Source organism: Bufo bufo, chromosome 2, assembly GCF_905171765.1.
Source record: "Bufo bufo chromosome 2, aBufBuf1.1, whole genome shotgun sequence".
Taxonomy (NCBI): Eukaryota; Metazoa; Chordata; class Amphibia; order Anura; family Bufonidae; genus Bufo; species Bufo bufo.
Window position 1 is genome coordinate 637492454 of NC_053390.1, and position 26367 is coordinate 637518820.

General features: G+C 45.8%; 1 protein-coding gene across 2 annotated transcripts in view; it reads left to right on the forward strand.

Moving 5' to 3' along the window:
* Positions 1 to 26367, forward strand: part of IL15 (interleukin 15) — a 128456-nt gene that overhangs the window by 95454 nt on the left and 6635 nt on the right. The window contains exons 6-7 of one of the 2 annotated variants that reach the window (XM_040418487.1): positions 13035 to 13187; positions 14317 to 14494. In XM_040418487.1, coding sequence (XP_040274421.1) covers positions 13035 to 13187; positions 14317 to 14451 — 288 coding nt within the window. In that variant the 3' untranslated portion in view covers positions 14452 to 14494. The remainder of the gene's footprint in view (positions 1 to 13034; positions 13188 to 14316; positions 14495 to 26367) is intronic. The other variant, XM_040418488.1, reaches the window with a different exon arrangement.

The window sequence follows — 26367 nt, forward strand, 5'->3', positions numbered from 1 at the left end:
GTTTGGCACCAAAACTAAGAGAGATCCTTTAGAGTCTCTCAGGGGTATCTGGAGGGATGTCCGACCTCTTCTCTGGCGTAGTTGGTGTTCTTCCTTTTTGCTCCACTGTATTGATACCTAGGGCAGGATGATGGGTACACTACGCTCCTGGGGGGAGTCCTCCCCTTTCGGTGCAATTAGTTGCTTGCTGATACCAGCACTAACACCCTTGACCCAAGTATATTAGGCTAGAGGAAGGTATTGGGCTGAAATTCATCTCACAGGACCCCTCGTTATCCCAACACTAGTTTCTAAGCATCTGATCATCAGAGAATAGCAGTCTCTTTCCTCCACCATTCATCTGTATCAACAGATAAGGATGGCCAACCTCATGGATTAGGATATCCAAGGGGAGCTGTGGATGAAGCACCATTTTGTTCATCACAGTTCCTAGGTTGATGGCTCTTACTCAGCATGTGTTTTTCAGGTTGATTTTCCCCTGTAAACCTGTCTTGTGGAGGCCAGCAGAATCTCATTGCATAACTCATGCCTTGACTCTTCAGGACCCCACAACACAAAAATACAAGCCATATTCGCTGTTGTTAATTATTCTGTGTCAAACCTCAATCAAAGCTGTGTTACTTGTCCAAACTTGAAAGCTTGGGTGCTGTCACAGTCCCTCCCGTGACAGATGTCAGAAGATCGAAGAGACTGGCTGCACATGAAGGGATCTAACAGTCTCTTTAATTACTCTTGCTTTAGTATTGTTGTTGTTAATGACCACACCCCTCGTTTCAGGTGTAGCTTAATGGTCATTACACCTCCCCTATATAGTCTGACCTCACCCTTCTGGCTATGCGGTTGATAGCTTTATTTGGTTTGGAAGAGCTAGTGTGTTGTCCTCTCTGGAGTTCATGCTCGTCCATTTCACTACAGAAGTTAAATGTCTCGTTCCTTTGTGTTTTGTTGTCCCTCCATGTGTCTGCTGTTACTAGGCCTCAGGGAGACACCGTTCATTCATCTGGGAAGAAGGGGGTCGTCTCAAGCCCTACCTATACCCATAGGGCTCTTTAGGGTCTCCAGGTCCTCCAGGTTCCAGTGTATGGGCATTCCTACCTTCAAAGTGTGCTCATACAGATTGGAGTTAGGGCAAGGAGTAGGGTTCTATAGGAGGTGACCCTTTCCCTAGCGATGGGGCCTAGTGGCTTTTCCCTTCCCTCCTGTTGTCGGTGTAATGTTCCCTCCCATACCTTATTCGTGACAGGTGCACAGTATAATAACATTACACCGTGTATCAATGTTACCTGTCCTCAACCCACTACCTGCGCTAGTCCACAGTATAACAGAGCCCTACTGAACCTTAAGAAAAACTGTGTTTCTGTAATGGTCACGTACACACACACACATGGGGGAGGATAGTGACCACTGAGCTCCACCCTCACCCCTGGCCCTGCCTACTTGCCTCACGAGTCCTGATGACAGGGGACAACTGGACGGCAGTCCCTAACTTAGGATACGTGCGGGGAGGACAGACAAGACAAATAACGGATAGTGAACGGACCGGGTCAAAATCAAGAGGACAACGCAGTACAGAGGGATAAGCAAAGAATAGTCAGGAGAAGCCGGGGTCATAAATACCAGGAGAGTCGAGAAGTACCAAAGGAGTCCGCAAAGAATAGTCAGGTGGAAGCCGAGGTCAAAATATCAGGAGGGATGCGCAGTACAGGAGCAGGCAAAGGATCGTCAGGGAACAGGATCAGGTAAGTATACAGGTATCCAACAAACGCCAGGAACCTAAATTAACAGGCAACCTGTGGACAAGGTCAAACACAGATCCTCGCTCCCGAAGCTAAGCAGCAGGTCTGCAGCTGATGGGAGACCGAGTGCGCCTTTGGCACCCCGTTACAGTACCCCCCCTTTTACGAGGGGCCCCCGGACCCAAGACTTCAGGCGATGGCCTTTCAGGTTGTTCTAAATGAAATATTCAAACAAGTCTAGGAGCATGAACCTCCCTGGCAGGTACCCAAGATCTCTCTTCAGGTCCATACCCCTTCCAGTGAATCAGGTACTGCAAGGAATTACGCACCTTCCTGACATCCACTATTTTAGACACCACATACTCGACAGCATCATTAACAAGAACCGGCAGAGGCGAGGCTTTCGATGGTACTACCGGTTCAAAATATTTTTTAAGTAGAGATTTATGGAACACATTATGAATGTGGAATGACTCGGGCAGCTCCAACCTAAGTGATACCAGGTTAATCACCTCCGTGATCTTATATGGTCCAATAAAACGAGGAGCAAACTTTTTGAATCTACCTTAAGAGAGAGATTCTTGGAGGACAACCATACCTTATCCCCAACCTGAAAATTCTCCCCCCTTGAACTTCTCCTATCGGCCTTGAGTTTCTGAGAACTTTGAGCCTTTTCTAAGTTCGATTGACCCCGGACCCAAACTGTGCACCGTTCAGAGGAGAGCCTATCCGCCTCAGGGTTAGAGGAGGAGACTGATGACCCAGAATGAAAACGGGGATGGAAACCATGGTTACAAAAGAAAGGTGAAACCCCAGCAGAAGAATTGACATGGTTATTCAAAGCAAATTCAGCCAATGGAAGAAATTTAACCTATAATTGCTGGTCATCAGCAACATACAACCTCAAGAATTGTTCCACAGACTGATTAAGGCGTTCAGTCTGCCCATTACTCTCAGGGTGGTAGGCAGAGGAAAAAGACAATGAAATTTGCCATTTTTGACAGAAGGCCCTCCAGAATTTGGACACAAACTGCACACCCCTGTCAGAAACAATATTTTCCGGGATACCATGCAATCGAACAATTTCTTTCACAAAAGTAGACGCCAGGGTTTTGGCATTCGGGAGTTTAGACAGGGGAATGAAATGGACCATCTTTCTAAACCTATCGACCACTACCAAAACCACAGTCTTACCCTCCGTCGGCGGTAGGTCAGTTATAAAGTCCATCGAGATATGGGACCAGGGTCTACTGGGAATGGCTAGGGGTCGTAGGTTACCAGCAGGGCGAGTCCTGGCACAAACCTCCCAGGCTGACACGTAGGACTTGACATCCCTAGTTAGAGTGGGCCACCAATAAGATCTAGAAACCAGATCCTTAGTGCCCTCAACACCCGGATGTCCACAAAAGGCAGAATCGTGACACTCACCCAACAGCTGGAGACAAAATTGTACGGGGACAAAAAACTTATCTGTTGGGGTGGATACCGGTGGCATATGTTATTCAGACCTAATGCGAGCTGAGATATCCTGGGTTAGAGCTGCTATGAAGATTTTTGCTGGTAGGATGGATTCAGGTGGTACCTCAGTAGGTTGAAAAGCATGGAAGCTCCGAGATAATGCGTCCGCCTTCACATTTTTTACTTACCGGCCTGAACGTAATGGAAAAATCAAAAAGAGTAAAAAACAGAGCCCATCTGGCCTGACGGGGATTCAACCTCTTAGCAGACTCGAGAAACATAAGGTTTTTATGGTCAGTGACAACAGTTACACAATGCCTTGCCCCCTCCAGAAAATGCCTCCACTCCTCAAATGCCCATTTAATGGCCAGCAGCTCCCTATTCCCTATGTCGTAGTTTCTCTCCGTGGGAGAGAATTTCCTGGAGAAGAAGGCGCACGGTCTCAGGTTAGTGAGGCTAGCAGGACCTTGTGAAAGGACTGCTCCTGCGCCGTCCTCGGACGCATCCACCTCCACAATAAAAGGTCTCTCCTGATCAGGCTGGACCAGAATGGGAGCGCTACTGAATGCCTTTTTTTATTTTTGAAATGAAGAAATGGCCTCGGTAGACCAATTCTCCAAATCCGCCCCTTTCTTAGTAAGGTCGGTCAATGGTTTAGCAATTACAGAAAAATTCATAATAAATTTACGATAGTAATTGGCGAAACCTAAGAACCGTTGTAAGGCCTTTAAGGATGAAGGTCTTACCCATTCCTTAATTGCTAGTACCTTACCAGGATCCATCTTGAAGGCGTGAGGAGTCAGAACATGCCCTAGAAACAGTATCTCCTGTACACCAAAGACACATTTCTCTTGCTTAGCGGATAGCTGATTCTCCCTCAACACCTCTAATACTTGTTTAACATGGGATTCGAAGTCAGGAGAGAATATCAAAATGTCGTCAAGATAGACAATAACAAATTTACCTAAGAACTCCCTAAGAATGTCATTCATGAAGTTTTGGAACACAGCTGGGGCATTGCTGGGTCCAAAAGGCATCACCTGATATTCAAAGTGTCCTGCCGGAGTATTGAACGCCGTCTTCCATTCGTCTCCCTCCTTGATTCGGATTAGATTGTATGCCCCTTTCAGGTCAATCTTGGAAAACCAGGTTGCCCCCAGAACCTGGTTAAATAAATCCGGAATCAATGGGAGGGAGTATCTATTCTGGACAGTGATTTTATTTAATCTCCGGTAATCGATACATGGCCTAAGACTACCATCTTTTTTCTTAACAAAGAAAAACCCCGCCCCCATAGGAGAGACAGAAGGTCTAATATGCCCTTTACCAAGGCTCTCCTTAATATAATCTTCCATGGCCTTGCGTTCAGGCTTAGAAAGATTATAAATTCGCCCGTTAGGAAACTTGGCCCCCTCTACTAGCTCTATAGTACAATCATAAGGTCTATGGGGGGTAGAACCTCCGGGGTTGGTGATGAGAATACATCAGAATATTCCCTAACAACAGTGGGTAAAGTATCAGACTTTACTGAGACCCCAGCCTGTACCACGGACAAGCACGAGTCACACTTAGGCCCCCATCTCACCAACTCCCCCTTGGACCAATCTATAGTGGGGTTATGTAGTCGGAGCCAAGGCAACCCTAGTACCACCTCAACCGGTAGGTTCTCCAGGACTAAAAGGGAACATCTCTCTGAGTGGCACACACCCACGGTTAGAGAAATCTCTGAGGTACATGAGTTTACCGTACCACCAATAAGAGGAATAGCATCAATAGCCATGACATGGATAGGAGTTGGTAAAGCAAACATTGGAATACCCAATCTTACAGCGTACTCAGAGTCAATAAAGCTGGCCGCTGAGCCAGAATCAATAAAGGCCTTCCCCGGCCATTTATCTACCCCTAGAGAAATCGTAATGGGTACCAAAAGCTTACATTTAGAAAAATCAGGGTGTACCTGGTTTTTAGGTTGCCTTGCCTTAGGAGACTTGACAGAGAGGACCTTCTTAGGACATTGGTTGATCCAATGGTCAGGATCTCCACAGTAAAAGCATTCTCCACGTCTGCGGCGAAAATTACCTCGGGTCATGCCAACCTGCATGGGTTCCTCGGTGGAGACCTCAGCGTTGTCTCTGGGATAGGCCTCTGGCTGGACCACCATGTGGGAAGAGAACTGTCGTTCCTGTCATCTCTCTCTAACCCGTCGGTCAAGTCGGACAACAAGGGTCATCATCTCCTCTAAGGTCTCTGGAAGTTGATAACTGACCAGAAGATCCTTTAAATTATCAGACAGACCTGACCTGAACTGACTCTTCAGGGCTGGTTCGTTCCATCCTGAGGGGACACACCACCTTCTGGATTGGGTGCAATAATCCTCCGCAGGTAGATTGCCCTGAACCAGTGCCTTTAGAGCCGTCTCGGGTACCAGAGCCCTGTCTGGTTCATCATAGAGGGTACCCAGGGCCTGAAAGAACTCCTCCACAGAAGATAAACAACTGGCACCAGCAGGTAAAGAGAACGCCCAGTCCTGGGGATCACCCAGTAATCGGGAAATGATAATGCCCACGCGTTGACTCTCGGGGCCAGAGGACACGGGGCGCAAACGGAAGTAAAGTCTGCAACTCTCCTTAAAAGAGATAAACTTCTTCCGGTCTCCAGAAAAGGGTTCTGGGAGCTTAATCTGGGGCTCAAAATGCAGACTGGAGGCCTGAGGAGTGGAAGAACCTTGCCCTAACTCAAAAGAACCGAGTTTTTCCCCTAGCTCCTGCACCATCTGCATCAGATTAGAGACATGGTCAGTCAGGGTCACCAGAGGATTCATTATACAGTGGTTATTGGGCCTGTTAATCTGTAACGGTCACGTACACACACACACACAGGGGGGAGGATAGTGACCACTGCGCTCCACCCTCACCCCTGGCCCTGCCTACTTGCCTCATGAGTCCTGATGACAGGGGACAACTGGACGGCAGTCCCTAACTTAGGATACGTGCGGGAAGGACAGACAAGACAAATAACGGATAGTGAATGGACCGGGTCAAAACCAAGAGAACAACCCAGTACAGAGGGATAAGCAAAGAATGGTCAGGAGAAGCCGGGGTAATAAATACCAGGAGAGTCAAGAAGTACCAAAAAAGTCCGCAAAGAATAGTCAGGTGGAAGCCGAGGTCAAAATATCAGGAGGGATGAGCAGTACAGGAGGAGCAGGCAAAGGATCGTCAGGGAACAGGATCAGGTAAGTATACAGGTATCCAACAAACACCAGGAACCTAAATTAACAGGCAACCTGTGGCCAGCAGGCTTCCTGTATTTATAGTGGGGAGTGAGGGTCATGTGACGTGGTCAGCGTCACATGACCGATAGACCGACCAATCGAGCACCGAGTGATCAGCTCGGCGCTCAAGGCAGACCTAGGAGCAGGAGCCTACCAGCTAGCAAAGCCGCCCTGGGAACAAGGTCAAACACAGATTCTCGCTCCCGAAGCTAAGCAGCAGGTCTGCGGCTGATGGGAGACCGAGTGCGCCTTCGGCACCCCGTTACAGTTGCCTGTCTGAACTTGACGGCTTGGGTGCACAGTATAACATCACACTGCACCATGTACCAATGTTATCTGTCCACAACCCAATACCTGCATAAGAATACATAAATTAAAAACAGTTGGGCCTGGACTCACACTGGTGGAATGCAAACCACAAAAACCAGTGAGGCTAGCACACATTCGCAAAACAGAGACTGCAGCCATCAACCTTTTAAAAAAAAGCTGATAAAAACACATGACATGCACATACACAGGGAACAGACTATGTAACAAATGATACAGAGGTATTAAACATTATTTTCTAGTCTAAATTGGTGATTTTGACCCCTCAGCACATGGTGGGGCATATGAAGCTGAGAGGGAACCCTTTTATGGCCAAGCTGACTAGGCCCTAATGTACAATTTGTTGTCTTCGTTTCTGTTAATGGACACATTACAGTTACTTGCACAGTGGCAATTCCTTCCAATATGTCCTTTTTTCCACACTTCTAAAACATCTAATCTGGCAACTTGTCCTTTGTACTTGGTTACTTGCAGTGCTTACCTATATGGACTAAACCAGCACATGCAAAACATCTGTTGTCTGCCATGTATGGCTTAGATCTGTCCACACTGTAATAGTGCTCCCGTCTTGACCTTCTGAATTGTTCCATAACCAGAAATGCACTCTTCAGTTTTCTTGTTGCTTAAAATTCCGGAACTATAACTAGATTTCTGGGTAGGATGAAATTTTGAGAAATTTGGCCTACCACCGACTGATTCTGGTCCTGACTTTAAAGGAAAAGAGAAGGCCCCACTATTTATGAAAAATCGTTGATGATGTGTTGCTTGCTTGATATCGGCTAAGGCCTAGCAGCAACTTTATCATTCAACTTGGCTACTATCGCATCAGTACAGGCTGCTCGATCTTTCAAGGCCTTGATCTTAGCATATGAGTCAACTGAGCCTCAATTTCATCATTATGATTCTGCAGCTTTACTAATTGCGATTCCGGTACACCCATCTGCCTGTCTCGGTAAACATTAGATTGCGCATTCTATGTCAGTAGTGTCTGTAAGGCACCAAGACACTAGTGCAGAATGCCCTGGGTTCCACAGCCTTTTCTCATAAACATAAACTAGTTTAGCCAGCATGTGGAGCTGTTTGGACATCTTATTAATAACTGTTTGTTTATGCACAGCTTGTCATGACTACAAGCCTGTGCTAACAAAGGGGACCACAGCATTTGTAAGTGGTGGGGAATATGGGGTTAAAAGTGCTGTTCTAAGCTAAGTGTTGCAGTGTCGAGAAGTCCATACTTACTCCTTCAGAAGTCATTGTATTCGGTTTTGTCTTTTTGGTCCCTTCCTTGCTGCTTAAAAAAGGTCCTTTTTTTTTAACCAGAGCGCCTTGGACTTTTCCTGAGCAGCACGAACGCTGATGCTTGTCAAACACCGCCATGCAACGACTTGCTTTTACCCGCACGTTAAAAGCTGCCATTTTATATGAAGAAGCTCTGCCACTGAACTGATTGCTCCCTGATGAACCATTGTATTATGGGGAAACGCGTCGGATAGAACATGCAGTCAGCTATTAGAGGAAGGGATATACAGATCAGGCCCAAGGTTCCAGCGGCTGGGGGTCGCTCTTTTCAGGGCGAGTGCTCTGACTACAGCCAGTTAGGCAATCTCCCCACTCAAGACTAGAGTTAGGGTCAGAGACAATTAGGCTAAGCTGTACAGGAGTAATATCTGTTGATCTCGCCAAGAAGCTACTCCCATCATAAAACCACCTAGCCCCCACTAGGGCAATAGACCTAACACCCCTTCTTTCAGCAAAGAGCCATACGCACAAAAGTGTGCAAGAATTTTAGTAACACTGTCTCACTTATTTTAAAAGAGATTAATAAAAGCTACGTATTATTTTATCTCACATGGTACACTCAGTTCACGATATAACGTTTATTTGAGACTACTGAGCTAACAGTCTGTCAAGAAAAGACAGTCTATCCTACATCGGATATTTGCACCCTCCAAACCTAGAAACTACAGTTTGGCATTATGTTGACTGGGGCAACCGCCTACTTGGTTCCTCCCAACTTCGCCACTTTATGCACCATGCAATATATGCCTGGTTAGTATGTGATGACATACCTTTTTTAATGTATAGTTAATTGTAATCTGCTGCGTTATACTATACAGATAAATCTAGTAAAAAATGTATATGACATAGCGAATGTGTAAAATGCCACATATTCCCTGGGAGAAACACCTCTAGTTTTCCAATGTGAATGCCGCGGTCTCACTTGCTGAATGGCGCTAAACTACGAACAGACACCTGCTGTGGTTTCCAGCTGTGTCCTCTAGACACCACGCCAAGGAAGGACATGTTCTGCCTTGGCACAGTCTCGGCTGTAGACCGCTTGTGCTTGAAATGTGGCACAAACTTCCATTGAAAACAGTGGAAGGCAGACTCCGCGCAGCCACAGGCACCAAAAGGCTCTGTGTGAACAGGGCCTATGGGTGTTTTCACATGTGGCAGATTTTTTGTGCAACTGTCCCATTCATCTTAATAGGACTTGATAGGAAATGTATTTGCTTGCAGCCAAACAATCTCATTCATATGAAGGGAACTGCTTTTTAGCTGTACAAATTCCTGAAACAAGTCTGTCTGACTATTTCTCTACATTTCTCTACCTACAGATGTTGATGCTGGCAGCTCACAGCTTGTGATCTAAACACAACCACAACAAAGCTCAGATATATAACAAGCCCAGCAACTATATGACAGCACTTTGTTAGGACCCATTTTCATCCATATATACATGTATGCATGTCAGCTTGTGTAGCTTTCTATTGCAGGGTTTGTCAGCGATTTGTATATTTATCCTTAGTATAGGTCATCAATATCTGATCGTGGGGGCCCAACACTTGGCACCCCTGCCAATCAGCAGTTTGAAGAGACGCTTTGGTGGGAGCTGTGGCGTCCTCACAGCTTATCAAACACATCACCGTACATTGTATAATGGCTGTACTTGGTGTTGCAGCTCAGGTCCATTCACTTGAATGGGATTGAGCTGTGCCTAGGCCATGTGACTGAGGTGACGTCTCTTCCCCAGGAAGAGGCATGACCGCCAGTCTCTTCAAACAGCTGATTGTCAGGGGTGCATGGAGTTGGACCCCCACGATCAGATATTAATGACCTATCTTGAGGAGAGGCCATCAGTACAAAAATGCCAGAAAACCCCTATAAGTTTCCTGATGACATCTGTGACAAGATGGTCAGTGGTTCAAAATCACAGACCAAAGTAGTGAGTGTCTTTGTGACCCTCAGTCAGTGGAAAATTACTTGTGTCAGCGGTGATCTGTGGCCAGAGTTTCCATTCACCGCTGCAGCTCTGGGCTCTGTTTGTGTAGGTGCTGTGGTTCTGAGGATCCCCTCCACAGTTTCATCTCAGCCCTGGCCACAGCATGCTTGCTGCTGTTTTTTTGCAGCACTTCCTTAAAGGGAACCTGTCACCTCTACTATGTTACCCTCACTGAGCGTTTCTAAATGTTCATTGTGTTACCCTAAACATATAAATTACACTTTAAATTTCATTTGCAGACGAATTCAATAAGTATTATGCATTTATGTACTTCCCGCCTTTTATGCAAATTAACATAAGAGTCATATCTTACTTGTGTGACCAGAGAAGAGTCATATTTTCAAGCTCTGACTCATCTCTGGTTAATTTGCATATGTATCAAACAGGTTTTTTTTTACACAATAAAAGCACATAGAGCTATGGGGACTGGGTATTGCAGATGTGTTAGCGGCCATCTAGCAACCCATGTCCTCAGCTCTATACCCAAAATCCAGGTGACAGGTTCCCTTTAAGGGCTGGCGCGCATCAATTCCTGGGTTTTATGGGTTAGGTTATGCAATCCTAGCCCTCAGGCACATATATAAGTGGCCCAGCCCCCTTCCCTCAGTGTCAAGGTCCTTGTGCTCTGCTAAGGCTCCTGATAACCACTTGTGTTCCTGACTTGCATTTGTGTTATTGGATTATGCTACCCGTCTGATCCCTGCCTGCTAGCCTTGACTCTCCTGTTGCCGAACCAGATTGACTGACCTGTATTTGTGCTGCCTGCCCTGACCTTTCGCCTGTCTGACTACACCTCTGCCTCATCCTTCGGTCCTGCACTGTTGCTCCTGGCAATGACTACGCCTGTACTTCTGGTACCTTTACCTGGTACCTCTTGGTCTGCCTGGACCAGCTGCCTCGTGTGCCTATCCTCCTCAAGAGGTAGCAACCTGGTGTTCCCCTCGGGAAAGTCTATCCCCACCATCAGTGGTACTGTGAAGAATCGAGGGGTTTACTCAGACAACGCCCTTAGAGGAGGTAGGACACGTTGCACAGTGGGTTCACACCCGCTGGTTTGTGACACACATTAATAGTCAATGGTACGTGTGTTCTTCGTAGATGGCACTTCTCTGAAGTATTCTTTTAATATTTACACTGCGTGCAGAATTATTAGGCAAATGAGTATTTTGACCACATCACCCTCTTTATGCATGTTGTCTTACTCCAAGCTGTATAGGCTCGAAAGCCTACTACCAATTAAGCATATTAGGTGATGTGCATCTCTGTAATGAGAAGGGGTGTGGTCTAATGACATCAACACCCTATATTAGGTGTGCATAAATATTAGGCAACTTCCTTTCCTTTGGCAAAATGGGTCAAAAGAAGGACTTGACAGGCTCAGAAAAGTCAAAAATAGTGAGATATCTTGCAGAGGGATGCAGCACTCTTAAAATTGCAAAGCTTCTGAAGCGTGATCATCGAACAATCAAGCGTTTCATTCAAAATAGTCAACAGGGTCGCAAGAAGCGTGTGGAAAAACCAAGGCGCAAAATAACTGCCCATGAACTGAGAAAAGTCAAGCGTGCAGCTGCCAAGATGCCACTTGCCACCAGTTTGGCCATATTTCAGAGCTGCAACATCACTGGAGTGCCCAAAAGCACAAGGTGTGCAATACTCAGAGACATGGCCAAGGTAAGAAAGGCTGAAAGACAACCACCACTGAACAAGACACACAAGCTGAAACGTCAAGACTGGGCCAAGAAATATCTCAAGACTGATTTTTCTAAAGTTTTATGGACTGATGAAATGAGAGTGAGTCTTGATGGGCCAGATGGATGGGCCCGTGGCTGGATTGGTAAAGGGCAGAGAGCTCCAGTCCGACTCAGACGCCAGCAAGGTGGAGGTGGAGTACTGGTTTGGGCTGGTATCATCAAAGATGAGCTTGTGGGGCCTTTTCGGGTTGAGGATGGAGTCAAGCTCAACTCCCAGTCCTACTGCCAGTTTCTGGAAGACACCTTCTTTAAGCAGTGGTACAGGAAGAAGTCTGCATCCTTCAAGAAAAACATGATTTTCATGCAGGACAATGCTCCATCACGCGCGTCCAAGTACTCCACAGCGTGGCTGGCAAGAAAGGGTATAAAAGAAGAAAATCTAATGACATGGCCTCCTTGTTCACCTGATCTGAACCCCATTGAGAACCTGTGGTCCATCATCAAATGTGAGATTTACAAGGAGGGAAAACAGTACACCTCTCTGAACAGTGTCTGGGAGGCTGTGGTTGCTGCTGCACGCAATGTTGATGGTGAACAGATCAAAACACTGACAGAATCCATGGATGGCAGGCTTTTGAGTGTCCTTGCAAAGAAAGGTGGCTATATTGGTCACTGATTTGTTTTTGTTTTGTTTTTGAATGTCAGAAATGTATATTTGTGAATGTTGAGATGTTATATTGGTTTCACTGGTAAAAATAAATAATTGAAATGGGTATATATTTGTTTTTTGTTAAGTTGCCTAATAATTATGCACAGTAATAGTCACCTGCACACACAGATATCCCCCTAAAATAGCTAAAACTAAAAACTACTTCCAAAAATATTCAGCTTTGATATTAATGAGTTTTTTGGGTTCATTGAGAACATGGTTGTTGTTCAATAATAAAATTAATCCTCAAAAATACAACTTGCCTAATAATTCTGCACTCCCTGTAAAGTGCAGAACATATTTGTGTGAAACAGCTTTCGGCCATAACTTATTATTATGAGGTCCCACAATGTTCGTGGGATTAGGAGATGAAACATATGACTGGTCTCTAGCTGAAAACTACTTTATAATAACTTTTATTATAGACATAGACTCCACCACTGTTCATTAGTTAGCGTATGTGGCTGGCGCTGGGTGAAGATCTTTTTATTTTATTTTATTTTTTTATGTCGATGTAAGCATTATTGCACAGTTTACATTTCTATCTGATTTGCAGGACACGTGTACACAAACAATTTTTGATTGCTATTGTGAAGAATTTAAAGTAGTAGTGGAAGAGATCAGTATGACAGAAGAGGAAAATGTAGCCAAGGGAATAAGGCATACGCTTAACAATATGTTAACTTATCGTCCATCAGAGAGTGATATGGTAAGTATGGTGAAAGTCTTCTAAGTGATTACAAATTATTACAAAAAAATGAAAAATGTGAAGGAAAAAATAAAATCTACAAACTTGTCCTGCAAAAAAGAGCCCTCATCACATCAAGTTTTTTTTTTTAAATGCTGTTTTGGCTAAGTGATGACCTATTTTCAAGCTACAAAAGTAATGGATCCTGTAATCCACTAGGTTGCAAAACAGTGTTTCACTCTTTATTGTGTGGACTTCCAGTATATAAATAATTGAACGTTTTCGACCAAAAGGGATCTGATTACCGGATTGCCACACAGAGGACCTAAAGTAATGGAAAGAAGGAAGATGGCAGCGCTGGAAGGTTTTGGACATACTGTCCTTATGATAAAGAGCGCCATTCGCCTCTTGGGCGAAAACGGTCAATTATATACTGGAAGTCCACACAATAAAGAGTGAAACACTGTTTGCAACCTAGTGGATTACAGAAGTTCTTATTTTTGTACCTAAATGGTTTGGGACGCATCTCCTGCATCCATACTCTGACAGTATTATGATCTCATTTTGTGGTATGCCACTAAAATCCATTGAGACTATTCTCAAGAAAGACTATTACTATCTGACTGGTGCCGTAAATCGGGGCTGGAGCTACATAGCTCTATCCATTGTGTTATGGATGGAACTAGTTCCTGCAGCGCTGCGCCCATCGCAGTGAATAGGGGCAGTGCTGCAGTGCCCAGCTCTGTCCACTACACAGAGGATGGATACGCTGATCAGATAGTGATGGCCTATCCTGAGGAAAAAACCTGTAAGTGATTTAAACCTCTTTACTAAAGTGCCCTTAATTTTGTAACTTATTTCAATATGAAATGTACAGATGCACAGAGTATTTTCAGTCCACATTCTGATGTTTTTCATGAAAGAATTCAACATAAATTCAGTCTTTTTATAAGCAGAAATCACTGTAATCACTATAGTAGCTTTTCTATCTGTTATTCTTCATACGGATGATTGCAGTACAGTGCCTATAAAGAATTGCACATTATTATGTTCTTTTGAGTAACAACATTGAATAATAGTGATCAACAGTAAAAGTATTGCATAAAATGTTACTTGTAAACATAAGAAACTTTGTCTTTTTCTGCATCAGATTGTTATGTACGCAGCCGGCAGCAGCGAGGAAAGCTCTGATGGTGCTCCTGGGCATCTGCGATTTCCCTGTGGGATCCATCAGTCTGCCCCAATTTACAGCTCGTTTCTGGGGGTCCCAGCCGATTTTGATTAGGAGACCCTTTTAACAATATCAGTAGCAATATCAAGTGTAAATGGTGATTTAGATTTATTAAAATAATAATAATAATAAAACACGAAGTAATTAAATGCATACCCATTCTCCTCCTTCATGTTGGAGCTCCCAGATTTGCCTTTGGCAGTAATTGACTTTATTTTGTCTACAGGTGAAACTTGAAAATTTAGAATATCGTGCAAAAGTCCTTTTATTTCAGTAATGCAAATTAAAAGGAGTTACATTAATGCAACTTAAAATTAGAGTTTTGTGAAGAGGTTCAATATTCTAGGCTCAAAGTGTCACACTCTAGTCAGCTAATTAATCCATAACCCCTGAGCAAAGGGTACCCCAAAATTGTGACTTTGGGGTTTCATAAGCTGTAAGCCATAATCATCCAAATTATACCAAATAAAGGCTTGAAATATCTCGCTTTGCATATAATAAGTCTATCTCCTATATTAGTTTCAGCTTTTAAGTTGCATTACTGAAATAAATGAACTTTGCACGATATTCTAATTTTTGGAGTTTCACCTGTAGATCTCATTGCATCAGCTTTGCACACATGGACAAAAGACTGAAGTTCTGTGAAGCTGCACAGGTATTGTGAGTGAACACCTACAAATCGCTGCAGTCACATGAGGAACATGAAATCATTTGAAAATTAAGCAGTTTGACTGAGAGATATCATTACTAGAGATAAATCAAAGTCCAGAACCACACTTACACCGTGCGATGTCCTGGCCGATTATCTGGAATGAGCATTTCTACTGACTAAACAGTACTCTGCTGCCCAGGAACAATCATTTTGTATGGGGATGAGAAATAACAGCAGCTATTGCTTGTCCTCATACTGTGGGGGTGATCGACACATGTAAATTCAGCGCCTCATCTCTGCTAACGGCAGGCAGTTGTCGAGAAGGAATGCTTCCTTCCTGAAAATCCGCTGCTCCTTGCATTGTCTAAATGTGCCTTAAATGGGTTGTCTCACTTCAGCAAGTAGCATGTAACATGTATACAAGGTAATTACTAATGTATTGTGATTGTCCATATTGCCTCCTTTGCTGCCTTGATTTATTTTTTCATCACATAATACTCTGCTCATATCCAGAAGGTTACGACCACCCTGCAATCCAGCAGCAGTGACCGTTCTTGTACACCAGGGATGGCCAACCTGAGGCTCTCCAGCTGTTGCAAAACTACAACTCCCAGCATGCCCGATCTACCTACAGCTATCAGCCTACAGCAGGGCATGGTGGGAGTTGTAGTTTTACTACAGCTGGAGAGCCTCAGGTTGGCCATGCCTGTTGTACACTATAGGAAAAAGAGCTGACCTCTCTGTTGGCCAGGAGTGAGGACATGCGCATAGGCTTGTGCTTTTTCCTAAAGTATGCAAGCACAGCCATCGTTGCTGGTAGGGATGAGCGAATCGACTTCGGATGAAACATCCAAAGTTGATTCGCATAATACTTTGTTTGAAGCTCTCCATACAGTATTAGAATGTATTGGCTCCTATGAGCCGAAGTTATTACTTCGCGAAGTCTTGCGAGACTTCGCATAATAACTTCATAAATTAATTTCTACTGTAAAAAAACATTTCCCGAACTCAGGTTTGGTTCCATGGTACCACTTTGAACCGAGCCTGAGTTCGGGAAATAGTTTTTTACAGTAGAAATTAATTTATGAAGTTATTATGCGAAGTCTCGCGAGACTTACCGAAGTAATAACTTCAGCTCACAGGAGCCAATACATTCTAATACTGTACGGAGCGCTTCAAACTAAGTATTATGCGAATCGACTTCGGATGTTTCATCCGAAGTCGATTTGCTTGTCCCAAGTTGCTGGATTGCAGTGTGGTTACAACCCCTGGATATGAGCAGTGTATTATGTGATGAAAAAATTTATCAAATTAGTAAAGGAGGCAATATGGACAATCACAATACATTAGTAATTCCCCTTTCACACGAGTGTGACGGATTGGCTTCGGATGCATTCAGGGTGTGTTCAGTGAAACTCGTACCATTTTGCAAGCAAGTTCAGTCAGTTTTGTCTGCGATTGCGTTCAGTTGTTCAGTTTTTTCCACGCGGGTGCAATGCGTTTTGATGCGTTTTTCACGCGCGTGATAAAAAACGGAAGGTTTACAAACAACATCTCTTAGCAACCATCAGTGAAAAACTCATTGCATCCGCACAATAGCATTCTTAATACAGAATGCTTACTAAAATGTGGCTTTAGGGGTTAAAAAATAAAAAAAATTAACTCACCTCATCCTGTTGTTTGCACAGCCGGCATCAACTTCTTTCTTCTTTCAGGACCTGCCAAAGGATCTTTGATGACTTTATCGAGCTCACCACTTGGCAGGTCCTGAAAGAAGAAGAAAGATGATGATGCCGGCTGCGCGAACAACAGGATGAGGTGAGTTAATATTTTTAATTTTTTAACCCCTAAAGCCACATTTTAGTAAGCATTCTGCATTAAGAATGCTATCATTTTCCCTTACAACCATGTTATAAGGGAAAATAATAAAATACATTCAGTGAAGAAGTCAGAGTTCGGGTCTGGGTACCACAGTCAGTTTTTTATCACGCGCGTGCAAAACGTATTGCACCCGCGCAATAAAAACTGAACATCGGAACCAGTGCTTTAAGTGGGCCAAAAGAGGTGCCGGTACTCTATTAGGCGCCGGTGCTCCCCCCCCCTGCACATCAGACCCCCCCATCACACACATATATATTAGTTCCTCTATGTACCAGTACAGTACCCCCCCCACCACCGCACATTCGTTCCTCTCTGTACCATCAGACCCCTGCACATCAGACCCCCCTGCACATCAGACCCCCCCCCCCCACTCATCACACACACACACATTAATTCCTCTCTGTACCAGTACCCCCCTGCCAGGGGGGTACTGGTACAGAGAGGAATTAATGTGTGTGTGTGTGTGATGAGGGGGGGGGTCTGATGTGCAGGGGGGTACTGGTTCAGAGAGGAACGAATGTGCGGTGGTGGGGGGGGGGGGGTACTGGTACATAGAGGAACTAATATATATGTGTGTGATGGGGGGTCTGATGTGCAGAGGGGTACTGGTACAGAGAGGCACTAATGTGTGGTGGTGGTGGGGGGGGGGGTACTGGTAAAGAGAGGAACTAATGTGTGTGATGAGGGGGGGGGGGTCTGATGTGCAGGGGGGTACTGGTACAGAGAGGAACGAATGTGCGGTGGTGGGGGGGGGGTCCTGGTACATAGAGGAACTAATATATATGTGTGTGATGGGGGGGTCTGATGTGCAGGGGCCCCCTACACATCAGACCCCCCCATCAGACACATATATATTAGTTCCTCTATGTACCAGTACCCCCCCCCCCCCCCCCACCACCGCACATTCGTTCCTCTCTGTACCAGTACCCCCCTGCACATCAGACCCCCCCCCCCCCCTCATCACACACATTAATTCCTCTCTGTACCAGTACCCCCCTGCCAGGGGGGGGGGGGGGACTGGTACAGAGAGGAACTAATGTGTGTGGGGGGAGGGGGGGTGCCTGTCACTCACCAGTACTCTTCAGAAGTTGGATTCCAAAGCAAAGTCGATGTTCTTTGCTGCACCGTCCGACTCCTGACTCCAAGGAGGACCAGTCACTGGTCGCCGCACTGATCGCTCCTCAGTCACAGGCGCGCGGGAAGGAGTTGACGTCACCTAACGTGAGGTCAACTCCCTGCCTGCGCCAGCCTGAGCCGTACTCTGCAACGACCCGCCCCCCTCCACTAGCTGCCCAGCCAACGACATTAGGGAGGAGATACTGCCAGCTCTCCGCTGCGCTCCGGCAGGGCCGGCCTTAGGTGTCCAGGCGCCCTGTGCGAGCTAACCTTGTGGCGCCCCCCCCCCCCCCAAAAAAAAACAAAAAAACACTGCTTGTTGCTGGCATCATGGCATAGGCTGGCTGACTATCCAACCAAGTAGTTACCAGCCCGCACACCCCAAAGGCCGGTGTAATGTTATACTTCCCTACTTCGTGAGATTTCCCTACCTTCGTCACTTCCGGTCGCACCGGACATGACGTGAGGAGGTGTGCAGCGCCGCGCAGGCGCACAATGACAGGTTAGGGAAGTTTCACAGCAGAGTGCGCATGCGCCAGGAGTCTCGCCGGCGGTTAGGGTAGGGAAAAACTATGGGCCAGTGCGCAGGCGCAGTGATCGGATGGATGTTCTCAGCTGGACACCGGCCGACACTGCGCATGCACCGGGAGCCTCACCAGCGGTTAGGGAAGGGAAAAATTATGTACGGGTCAGTGCTTTTTCCCTACCCTAACCGCTGGTGAGGCTCCCAGCGCATGCGCAGTGTCGGCCGGTGTCCTGCTGAGAACATCCATCCGATCACCGCACCTGTGCACTGGCCCATAATTTTTCCCTACCCTAACCGCCGGCGAGGCTCCCAGCGCATGCGCACTCTGCTGTGAAATTTCCCTAACCCGTCATTGTGCGCAGTGCGCCCCCCCAATATAATAAACATTGGTGGCGCAGTGCGCCCCTCCCAACACTCCAGTATAATAAACATTGGTGGCGCAGTGCGCCCCCCCAACACCCCAGTATAATAAACATTGGTGGCGCAGTGCGCCCCCCCAACACCCCAGTATAATAAACATTGGTGGCGCAGTGCGCCCCCCCAACACTCCAGTATAATAAACATTGGTGGCGCAGTGCGCCCCTCCCAACACTCCAGTATAATAAACATTGGTGGCGCAGTGCGCCCCCCCAACACCACAGTATAATAAACATTGGTGGCGCAGTGCGCCCCCCCCCAATATAATAAACATTGGCGCAGTGCGCCCCCCCCAATATAATAAACATTGGTGGCGCAGTGCGCCCCCCGAACACCCCAGTATAATAAACATTGGTGGCGCAGTGCGCCCCCCCAACACCCCAGTATAATAAACATTGGTGGCGCAGTGCGCCCCCCCAACACCCCAGTATAATAAACATTGGTGGCGCAGTGCGCCCCCCCATCACCCCAGTATAATAAACATTGGTGGCGCAGTGCGCCCCCCCTCAATATAATAAACATTGGTGGCGCAGTGGGCCCCCCCTCAATATAATAAACATTGGTGGCGCAGTGCGCCCCCCCTCAATATAATAATCATTGGTGGCGCAGTGGGCCCCCCCTCAATATAATAATCATTGGTGGCGCAGTGGGCCCCCCCTCAATATAATAATCATTGGTGGCGCAGTGGGCAGTGCCAATGAGGGTTAAAAAATAAAAATAATAATTAACTCACCTCCTCCAATTGATCGTCTTCTGTTCTTTCTTCATGACCTGTCAAAGGACCTGTGGTGACATCACTGTTAGCATCACATGATCCATCACCATGGTAATGGGTCATGTGATGAGCTCAGTGACGTCACCACAGGTCTTGAAGAAAACAGGAGAACGGCAGCTACGCGATCATCTGGAGGAGGTGAGTTAAAAAATTTTTATTATTTTTTAACCCTCACTGGCACTTCCCACTGAGCCACCAATGTTTCTTATACTGGGGTGTTTGGGGGGGGGCGCACTGTGCCACAAACGTTTCTTATACTGAGGGGGGGGGGGGGGCGCACTGTGCCACAAACGTTTCTTATACAAAAACAGGAGGCGGGTGCTGGAATCAAATAGCCGGCACCCGACCTCTGTGACAGGGAGCTGCGATCAGCTACAATTAACCCCTCCAGTACCGCACCTGAAGGGTTAACTCAACTGCAGCTGATCGCAGCTCCCTGTCACAGAGGTCGGGTGTCGGCTATTTGATTCCAGCACCCGCCTCCTGTTTTTGTATTCAGGTCAGTTATCTTCATTGGTGGCGCAGTGGCCACAGCCCCTCCCCTCCTCCTCCCGTCTCTCTTCTTATTGGCAGCGGCGGGGGCAGCAGGCAGGTCAGACAGGGGAGGAGGAACGAATCAGGTCAGACAGGGGAGGGCTAGATGGAGGGGGCGCCCCGAGGGAGAACACAAGTTCAGCCTCGCCTGCCGCAGATTACATTGCGAGCTGTCGGCCGCCCAGCGCCCCTGTTACTATGGCGCCCTGTGCGGCCGCACAGCCCGCACACCCCAAAGGCCGGCCCTGCGCTCCGGTACCGGAAACCCACGTACTGGGCGCACGGAGAGGTGCTGGTACTCTCCAGGGCAATTTTTGGAAGTGGCGGTACTGAGTACCGCCGCGTTCCGGCCCACTTCAAGCACTGATCGGAACGCAATCGCAGTCAAAACTGACTTCAATTGTGTACCTACTCGCACTATTTTCCCTGATCGCAGACGCAACGCATCCGGACACGCTCGTCTGCAAGGGGCCTAAGGGGCCAGGGCTGCGTGAAAAACGCAGAATACAGAACATGCTGTGTTTTTCACGCAACGCAGAACTGATGCGTGAAAAAAATGTACTCTGATTCTGCAGTTTACAGAAGCACCCCAAATGTGGTGGTAAACTGTTGTTTGGGCATACGGCAGGGCGCAGAGGGAAAGAAGCGCCATATGGATTTTGCAGGGCAGATGTCACTGGTATAATAAGTTGCCATGTCACATTTGAAGACCCCTGATGCACCCCTAGGAAAGAAACTCCCAAAAAGTGACCCAATTTTGTAAACCACAGGATGAGCTGACAGTTTCGTTGGTACTGTTTTGGGGTACTATATTTTCCGGCGTATAAGACGACTTTCTAACACTAGAAATTATTTTCAAAAGTCGGGGGTTGTCTTATATGCTGGGTATACTCAGATCCGATGGTATATTGTAGCCCCCAGGCGTTCCCATGGTGATGGGCTTGCCTGGGGGTTAGAATATACAGGGCCCCGCCGCTCACAGGAGTATACATTTATAAACTGTAATCCGTAACTTTAAAGAGGACCTTTCACCGATTCTTACCCTATGAACTAACTATACAGATATGTAGAGCGGCGCCCGGGGATCTCACTGCACTTACTATTATCCCCGGGCTCCGCTCCGTTCTGCCGCTATGCCCTCCGGTATCTCCGCTCTCTAAGTTATAGTAAGCGGAGATACCAGTCCCTAAGTTATGGTAGGCGGAGTCTACCCTAGCGCTGGCCAATCGCAGCGCAGAGCTCACAGCCTGGGAGGTTATTTTCTCCCAGGCTGTGAGCTCTGCAATGCGATTGGCCAGCGCTAGGGCAGACTCCACCTACCATAACTTAGGGAATGGAGATACCGGAGGGCATAGCAGGAGAACGGAGCGGCGCCCGGGGATAATAGTAAGTGCAGTGAGATCCCCGGGCGCCGCTCCACATGTCTGTATAGTTAGTTCATAGGGTAAGAATCGGTGAAAGGTCCTCTTTAACTTTAAATCAGCACTCATCTCTTTACAACCTTACTCTCAGCTCCGGTAACAGGCAGTGCGGGCGGCGCTCACTCACTGACGTCACACGCCTACTCCTTCCACTAGGCGGCGCAGGCACGTGATGTCAGTGAGTGAGCGCAGCCCGTACTGCCTGTTACCGGAGCTGAGAGTAAGGTAGTAAAGAGATGAGTGCTGATTTAAAGTTAAAGTTACGGATTACAGTTTATAAATGTATACTTCTGTGAGCGGCGGGGAGGGGGATCTGTGGATGGCACTGTTATGGGAGGGGGATCTGTGGATGACACTGTCATGGGGTGGATCTGTGGATGACACATGTAGCATAAGATGCTATATAGTGTCATCCATAGATCCCCCCATAGCAGTGTCATCCACTGATCCCCCTCCCCATAGCAGTGTCATCTACTGATCCCCCTCCCCATAACAGTGCCATCCACAGATCTCCCCCATAACTGTGTCATCCACTGATCCCCCTCCCCATAGCAGTCATAGAAGAAATGTTAATAGCAGCACAACGAAAAAATGAAACCTTTCTTGTGGTGGTTCCAGCCGTGTTAGGAGCCAGTCTGAAGATCCCCTTGGATGCGTCGTATATGAAAAACCGCAGCACTCGCTTGTCTTCAATTATGCAGGATTTATTCACCAACAAAAATGCGACGTTTCGACCGTCATGGTCTTTCTCAAGCAACCAGCTTGAGAAAGACCATGACGGTCGAAACGTTGCATTTTTGTTGGTGAATAAATCCTGCATAATTGAAGACAAGCGAGTGCTGCGGTTTTTCATATTCTACGCCTCCCCATAGCAGTGCCATCCACAGGTCCCCCCCCCAATAACAGTGCCATCCACAGATCCCCCCCCAATAACAGTGCCATCCACAGATCCCCTCCATAACAGTGCCATCCACAGATCCCCTCCATAACAGTGCCATCCACAGATCCCCTCCATAACAGTGCCATCCACAGATCCCCCATGGCAATGGACCCACCATCTTTTACCAGCCCCTAGTAGTTCCTATGTGGAAAACTGGGAATGTGAAAAGAAAAAGATAGGTTACCATGGCAGCCAGGACGCTACTGAAACCCTGGCTGCAATGGTCAGTTCCCTGGACTGGAGAAGATCGTCTTGGAGACAGGGAGGGCTGGGCAAGCAGGAGTAGTTTTATACGGCGATTATAGCCCAAACCTTATATTTTAAATGGAAAAGTTGGGGTCTTATGCACCCAGCCGTCTTATACGCCAGAAAATACGGCATATGAGTTTTAAAAACGATTCAGTGTGTGGTGGCTCACCTAACAAGATGATACGGAATAGGGTGCTCTGTTAGAAGAGTTTTCCCCTAAAAAACCTCATTAAATAAAGGCAACAAATAATTTAATTAGTAGGCACTCCTACATGCAAAGCTGTATCTAGGATATTGATACAGATTAGTGTCAGTATATTGGTGGTTGAGAGGTATAGTTAGGATAATTGGTGACTATCTTGGTGATTGACACGCCTCTAGTAATATATTTTTTCATATTACTAGAGGTGTGCCGAATACCAAGATAGTCACCAATTATCCTAACTATACCTCTCATCCACCAATACACTGACATATGATTTTTGACTGCTTGATATTACGCTTTTTGTGAGGCAAGGTAACCAAAAAATGGCTGTTTTGGCACAGTTTTAGTTTTTTGTTTTTTTACGGAGTTCTCCTGACAAGATAGATCATGTGTTGCTTTTATAGAGCAGGTTGATCCAGACGCGACAATACCAAATATGGGTATTTTGTTGTTGTTTCAGTTTTACATAATAAAGCATTTTTGGAAAAAATAAAAATCTTTTTCTGAAAGCTACATTTCTTTTATTTTTCTGCCGATCGTCTCGTGCAGGAAGAGCTGACATTTTTATTGGTACCATTACAGTATAATTTTTTGATCATTCAATATGATACTTTTTTGGGGCAAGGTGACAAAAATTTTACTTATTTTTTTAACTGTGTTCACCTGAGGGGGTAGATCATGTGATATTTTTACGAACAGGTCATTATGGATGTAGCAATTCCTTATATGTCTTTTATTTTTTCAGTTTTATACAATAAAAGCATATATTTTTTATTTTTCTGCCGATCGTCTTGTGTAGGGGCTCATTTTTTGCGGCAAGAGTTGACGTTTTAATAGGTACCATTTTTGGGTACATATGATTTTTTTGATCACCCAATATTACACTTTATGTGGCAAAGTGACCAAAAATTGGTTGTTTTTTTTTTAATGGAATTTACCTTAGGGGTTAGATTATGTGATATTTTTTGTAGAGCAGGTTGTTAGGGATGCGGCAATACCTAATATGTCTACTTTTTTAAATTTATTTCAGTTTTACACTATAAGCATTTTTGAAGAAAAAAAATCAAGTTTTAGTATCTCCATTTATCTTATGTAGGGGCTCATTTTTTGCGGGAATAGATGACGTTTTGGTACTATCTTGGGGTACATATGTCTTTTTGATCGCTTGGAATTGCACTTTTTGTGATGTAAGGTGAAAAAAATTGCATTTTTTTTTTTTTTTTTACGGCGTTCATCTGAGGTGGTAGATTATGTGACATTTTTACATTTTTATAGAGCAGGTCATTACGGACGTGGCGACACCTAACATGTCTGTTTTTTATTTTATTTTATTTTTTTAATCACGATTTTATGGTGAGGGGGCTTTTTTTTTCCTTTACTTGAATTTTTTTTTTAATTATTAAAAAACACATTTTTTTCACTTTTTTGTATACTTTTTATATGTGTCCCACTGTTGGACTCCACTTTTTCAGGGTTTGATCCCTGTTTCAATTCAGTACAATACATTCTGTATTGTACTGAATTGAACTGTCAGCATCTTACACAGTAAGACTCTGACAGTTGCCTAGGAGACCCAGCCTGCAGGCAGGATGTCCTGAGCTTCCGTAGCTGGCAGGCTCCAATGTCTGTGTAAGGCATCGGAGCTGCCATGGCAACCATCGGCCCCCTGTCAGCGCAGCGTGGGGGAAGGGGGGCGATGGAATCAGAGGCATCGCCACAAACAGTAATGCCGGCAGATGCAGCAGGGGCCCGGCTATCAGTAATAGCCTGGCCTGTGCTGCTGATCGGGCAGGTGCAGGATCACATCACGTACATGCAAGTGAGGATGCAGCAAGAAGCCGCATTCCCTCACGTATATGTACGTGATAATGTGCGTGAAGGGGTTAAGGGTCCTATTAGATTGGCAGATATTCTTTCATTAATGTGCAGCAAGTGATGATTTAAAGTGGTGCTTGAAAGTTTGTGAACCTTTCAGATTTTTCTATATTTCTACACAGGGCCGTTTCTAGGTGCGGGCGGGACGGGCGGCCGCCCGGGGCGCTGTCAGAAGGGGGGCGCCAGCAGGGGCGCCCTCTTGTCGTTTCTCTGCCGTGCGCCCTGGCTCCCTCCCTCTGACATCTTGCCTAGGGTTGCCACCCGTACGGGATTGACCCGAACAGTCCGGGTTTGTAATCCTGTGCCCGGGTTCAAGACTTTCTCAGACCCGGGCACATTTCTACATAAATTTGACCTAAAACTAGATAAAATACGCATTTGATTTTGTAGGCCATTTACAGGGGTTGCCTGAGTTTTTATATAACTTAGACAACCCTTTTAATCCTCAGTCTGTTACAAACCTCATCAAAGGGTCAGCCTCTGTTCACCAGTCAGCTGTTTGAAGCAGCTGTGACATTAGTTACATGGCTCTTCTGCAGCTCATTTCCATTCAAGTGAATAGCACTGAATTGCAATACCAAGTGCAACTACTATACAATGTATTGCATTGTGCTTGCTATATAATGAGCAGGCCACAAGTCTCACCTGAGTGCCACATGCACTTCAAACAGCTTATCAGTAGGGGTGCTGGGAGTCAGACCCCCATCCTGAAGGTAGGTCATCAGTATTTACGTCCTGGACAACCCATCAGTTCAGGATCCCTACCTACTGTATGTATACTTTTAACTAGCCTATATTCAAAATAATGCTAATTGGAGCAGAATTGGTAAAGTGTTCAGTATTTAATGTACAGTTATCCTGTAAACCACTTTAAAATCATTGAAATAATTGTGGTTATGCTAGAACAAACCCTGTAGAGCAAAATGCATTGCCTAGACTTCAGGCACTTGTATCCACTTTGAAGCTAAGAACAGGAATAGGTATGTATGAGTTTGAATCCCCTAAATATAAATGAGTATTTTTTTCAGCAAAAAATAGCTTGTAAATGGTGAAGAATTCAAACACTTTACACGTATACAGTGATTAAACCCAGAGGGGTCGTTGATCCAGGGAGTTATCTGATTGCCTGAATGGAGTCCTGAATGGAGTCGGGAATAAAAAAATTTTTACCCTTAAAGGGAACCTGTCATGTAGATATTTGATTATAATCTAACTAATTATATACAATCATTAACTACTAAAAAGTGCCTTAGATGTATTCACTTACTGGTGTGACAGATGGTTGCCTCATAATATACACACAAAGATGCCGCATGCTAATGAGCTGATTTGAGTCCAGCGTGATGTCATTGAGTCCAGGGTATATTTAATTCAGAGCT